Source organism: Ctenocephalides felis, unplaced genomic scaffold (assembly GCF_003426905.1).
Source record: "Ctenocephalides felis isolate EL2017-DRISC unplaced genomic scaffold, ASM342690v1 CF-g0.4_SCAFFOLD_00845, whole genome shotgun sequence".
Lineage (NCBI taxonomy): Eukaryota > Metazoa > Arthropoda > Insecta > Siphonaptera > Pulicidae > Ctenocephalides > Ctenocephalides felis.
The window spans coordinates 84,080,668-84,085,432 of record NW_020536999.1 but is presented as its reverse complement, the minus strand read 5'-3'; the positions used below and the strand labels follow the sequence as shown (position 1 = coordinate 84,085,432).

At 30.9% G+C, this 4,765-nt stretch overlaps 2 protein-coding genes across 2 annotated transcripts; both read left to right on the top strand.

Annotated features, from left to right (window-relative positions):
* Nucleotides 1-1,309: 1,309 nt before the first annotated feature.
* Nucleotides 1,310-2,335, top strand: LOC113391138 (putative uncharacterized protein DDB_G0271982; the record flags this gene model as incomplete). The annotated part of the gene is made up of 3 exons (XM_026627100.1): nt 1,310-1,314; nt 1,525-1,729; nt 2,048-2,335. Coding segments are annotated over exons 1-3 (498 nt in total), but the record flags the coding sequence as incomplete, so codon positions are not given.
* Nucleotides 2,336-3,223: 888 nt separating this feature from the next.
* LOC113391136 (gastrula zinc finger protein XlCGF7.1-like) lies at nt 3,224-4,213 on the top strand. Its single transcript, XM_026627099.1, has 2 exons — nt 3,224-3,969; nt 4,192-4,213. Exons 1-2 carry the CDS (start codon nt 3,224-3,226, stop codon nt 4,211-4,213), a joined length of 768 nt encoding a protein of 255 aa, XP_026482884.1.
* The last annotated feature ends 552 nt before the right edge of the window (nt 4,214-4,765 follow it).

Here is a 4,765-nt window from a genome sequence, read left to right as displayed (position 1 = left end):
ACACACACACACACATTGTGTGTGTGGATAATGTGTATATTTATGTACATTTCTATGCTAGGTGTGCATTGTTTATAAAGAGAACTACTAAGTAGTGTTATCCTATAATGTAGAATGTTTTTATGAAAAATAAATGCTTATAAAAATTTAATTTTCTTTTTTTTCAATTTTCCTTTTTTTAAAATTTTGAATTAAAACGGTCCATATAATTTTGGTTCATTTCTATAGTATTTTTGATTCGCACCCGTTCAGGCGACTAGTGCCATCTGTAGCGGGGGGCTTCAACTAACACAGGAATGTGGCAACGAAATATGGCCCGAGAGAGCGATCTATATACTCTTCTTTATCTATGTATATACTGTACAGGTGCTGCCTTTTTCAGATCGCTGTATAAATTAAAATAAAGGTAACGTCAAATGGCCTGAGATATCGATCTATTTATGTTTATTTATCTATGCCTATTATTGTAGTGTAGTAATTTCTACGGTTGGTAATAATAACAGTATAGCGAGGCAAAGTAACGAATAGGGTAACGAAGTTCGTTCAACTGTCAAACAAATTAATGTACTGAAGAAACAATTTATATTTCGTTTATTTGATTATCAATTAAATGTCATGATAAATATATTCTATATGAATTTAAGTATGAATATAACAATATATATTATAAAGCAGCATTTGTAATTAATTGATAAACATAAAGGTAGTGTAAAATACTTTGAGGTTCTTCCACGTGATTAACTTTTAGTTATATTTATTTTATTTAGAAAGAACTATAAATATTTAACTTAAAATAATGCAAAATTATTGCTTAATTTCACCTTTTACATTTCAGCTTTGCAATAAGGCAAAAGCTTTGAACAATAGTTGATTCATATTTACTGTCCGTCTAATATATAAAGTATTTTAAAGAAGGAATTATCTTGGCGACATACATCATTCAAAATACACTTCTGTTAAATTAATGTAAGATTATATTCATAGACAAAACCATAATATGAATATTATATGACAGTTTAGAATTATTATATTAATTTAAACATTCATTCCTATAAAATGTTACGAGAGTATAAATGCAATGCACTCTCTAAAATCATACTCCATGCTCCAACTGTCAACAACTAATGTTTTTATTTGTATTTCTAGTGAATGTTGAAGTTTGATACTAAACGCTCTGTGTCTATTATGTTTATGTATATGTTACGGTAAATGTGCACTCTCGGTGAATGTGCACATTCACCGGTAAATGTGCACATTCCCCAAAACGCTAGGTGAATGTGGCGTGTTCTCAAACAATCAAATTAAAACAATGGTGTACGTGCGTACTTGGATCGGTCTTATGAATATCTCGCGTATTTGACGCATGCGCAATAAAGACTATGCGCGAAATACGTCAAGCATGTTACAAATTTTGTACCAAAATGGTGTTATGGTGATAAATGATTAATAACATTCTGTTGAAGATTTGTTCATTTTGATCAAGATATATAATAGCAGTTGAATAGTAAAGTAGTGAATCGGAAGAGGAGAACTGAAGAGGGAAGAGGAAAGAGGAAGAGAGAGGAGCAAAGAGGGAAGCAGGAGGAGGAAAGAGGGAGGAAGAAGAGGGAAAGAGGGAAGAGGAAGGGGGAAGAGGGAAGAGGGAGGAAGGAAAGAGGGAAGAGGGCAGAGGGAAGAGGGAAGAAAGAAAGGGGGAAGGGAGCAAGAGGAAGAGAAGGGGGAGAAAGGGGCAGAGGAACGAAAAGAAGGAGAGAAAAGAAAAGAGAAAAGAGAAAGAGAAAGAGAAAGAGAAAGAGAAAGAGAAAGAGAAAGAAGAAAGAGAAAGAGAAAGAGAAAGAGAAAGAGAAGAAAGAGAAGAGAAAGAGAAAGAGAAAGAGAAAGAGAAAGAGAAAGAGAAAAGAGAAAGAGAAAGAGAAAGAGAAAGAGAAAGAGAAAAGAGAAAGAGGAAAGAGAAAGAGAAAGAGAAAGAGAAAGAGAAGAGAAAGAGAAAGAGGAAAGAGAAAGAGAAAGAGAAAGAGAAACAGAAAGAGAAAGAGGAAAGAGAAAGAGAAAGAGAAAGAGAAAGAGGGGAAGAGAAAGAGAAAGAGAAAGAGAAAGAGAAAGAGAAAGAGAAAGAGAAAGAGAAAGAGAAAGAGAAAGAGAAAGAGAAAGAGAAAAGAGAAAGAGAAAGGAGAAAGAGGAAAGAGAAAGAGAAAGAGAAAGAGAAAGAGAAAGAGAAAAGAGAAGAGAAAGAGAAAGAGAAGAGAAAGAGAAAGAGAAAAGAAGAGAAGAGAAAGAGAAAGAGGAAAGAGAAAGAGAAAGAGAAAGAGAAAGAGAAAGAGAAAGAGAAAGAGAAGAGAAAGAGAAAGAGAAAGAGAAAGAGAAAGAGAAGAGAAAGAGAAAAGAGAAAGAGAAAGAGAAGAGAAAGAGAAAGAGAAGAGAAAAGAAGAAAGAGAAAGAGAAAGAGAAAGAGAAAGAGAAAGAGAAAGAGAAAGAGAAAAGAAATAGAAAGAGAAAGAGAAAGGAGAAGAGAAAGAGGAAGAGAAAGAGAAAGAGAAAGAGAAAGAGAAAGATAAAGAGAAAGAGAAAGAGAAAGAGAAGAGAAATAGAAAGAGAAAGAGAAAGAGAAAGAGAAAGGAAAGAGAAAGAGAAATAGAAAGAGAATAGAAATATAAATAGAAAGATAAATAGAAAGAGAAAAGATAAATATGAAAGAGAATAGAAAGAGAAATAGAAAGATAGAAAGATAAATATAAATATAAATATAAATATAAATATAAATATAAATATAAATATAAATATAAATATAAATATAAATATAAATATAAATATAAATATAAATATAAATATAAATATAAATATAAATATAAATATAAATATAAATATAAATATAAATATAAATATATGAATTAGTATTTCACCCGCGCGTTAAACTCATATTCGCCAAATGAGCACATTCACCGAAATATGCACATTTACCGTAACATATATATGTTTGTATTTTGTTTTATGTAAAACAAGTGATTATTAATAATGTTTGTAATGCATGTGTTTAGTTAAAGAACATATAATTTGTCAGTCTGTTTTTATCCTTCTGCATAAACGGTTGTATTATTATTCACATAAACTTTTAACATAAATTCTACAGTGAAATGAATTATCATATTTAACAATAGTTCATTTAAACTAACCAACTCTTTTTGTTAATGCTTATAGAACATTCTCAGTGCACAAATATCTCAAAATGTCAGAAGCTGCTGGTGATCCGATAATTAAAACTGAACCACAAGAATATCCAATCGAAGACATTAAACCGGAAGTTGAGGAAGACCCTGAATCGTATTCAGAGGATGACAAAACATGTCTAAAGAGATTTATGAACTCTATTGTAAAAATAGAAGAAGATGTCAAACAGGAATTAATTCAAACTCCTTCTTATAAATGTGACAAGTGTCATAGAACATTTAGAAAGTTGCCTCATTCAGAACAGCATATCTTAAATTATTGTCATAAGGATACATATTGTTCAGAGTCTTTTTCAGATGCAAGTGCATTAGAAATACATATAAAATCTTATACATGTGAAAAACATTTCACATGTACAAAGTGCGGTAAAGCATTTACTGAAAAATATCATTTAGATCAACACATTTGTGCCTTTGCAATGGAACAAATTTTACATTTGAATGAATCAAGTAATCGAAAACGAAATCTTCGCACTCATACTGCAAAGGGGCCAGGTGAACGTCCTCATATTTGCCAAATTTGTGACAAGAAATTAACACAATCGAGTAACTTGAACAAACCTATGCTAATTCACAATGGGGCACGTCCTAATAAATGTAAAATATATGGAAAGACATTTACAGCATCAAGTAGCTTGAATAGACATATGCTCATCTACACTGGTGAACAACCCCACATTTGCCAAGTTTGTGATAAGACATTCATACTGAAGACCGCCCCTTCAAAAGCAAAATGTGCAATAAGGTATTCAAACAATCAAATACCTTAAAAAAGCACATGGTTGCTCATACCAATGAGTAATTAGTATTTAAAAAATTAGTTAAAAGATTACATATGGCTGCTTATAAAAATTTATGATTAGATGTATGAATTAATTCATATACATAAAATATCAAATAAATAAACAGTGTTATCAATGATTAGTGTGAATATTTTATATTGTGTTATGTTCTATATTCATTCCAGGCTTAATAAAGCTTGCAATTGAGCCATAATTGTTAGTAGAATCTTCTCAAAAAGTTTATTTTTTAACATCCTGTGGGGTTAGTTATTGTAATCGCCCAAAAATTTAAATTGAAAATTTTTGCATATCTTGGCCAGAAGAAACGTTTTGAAAGTTTCTGAACATTTTGGCATAACTTAGAAAAAAATTATTTTTGTGTGTGTGTGTTTTTTAAGTAAAATTTCTTCAGGCGCGACTAGGGTGTAAATCCGTACAAATGCAACGAAAAAAGCGTTACGGCCGAGTTGAGTGCCAATGATTCGTCATTCGCTCTCGATGATATCATTTCTATATGGGTCGATTGTGATTGGTCGTCGTGTCGCGTTAGTATGATTGTTTTGATTGTACAGTGAAAATAATAAAACAAATGAACATTTGTGCCGTGTACGAAACGAATGATTTTCTTGACAAGAGCCTGAAATAATATGTATTATTATTAATTGATTACGGCTTGCTTATGAATAAATAAATAAATAAATAAACGTAATAAGTTTATTGAAGAAATTTGTATTATTCGTTGTCTTCTACATATATAAA

Coding starts and splice junctions, on each gene's coding strand:
- LOC113391136 (XM_026627099.1), top strand. CDS start 3,224: ATGTCAGAAGCTGCTGGTGATCCGATAATTAAAACTGAACCACAAGAA. Junction 3,970..4,191: donor AAAGCAAAATGTGCAATAAG/GTATTCAAACAA, acceptor TATTCATTCCAG/GCTTAATAAAGCTTGCAATT.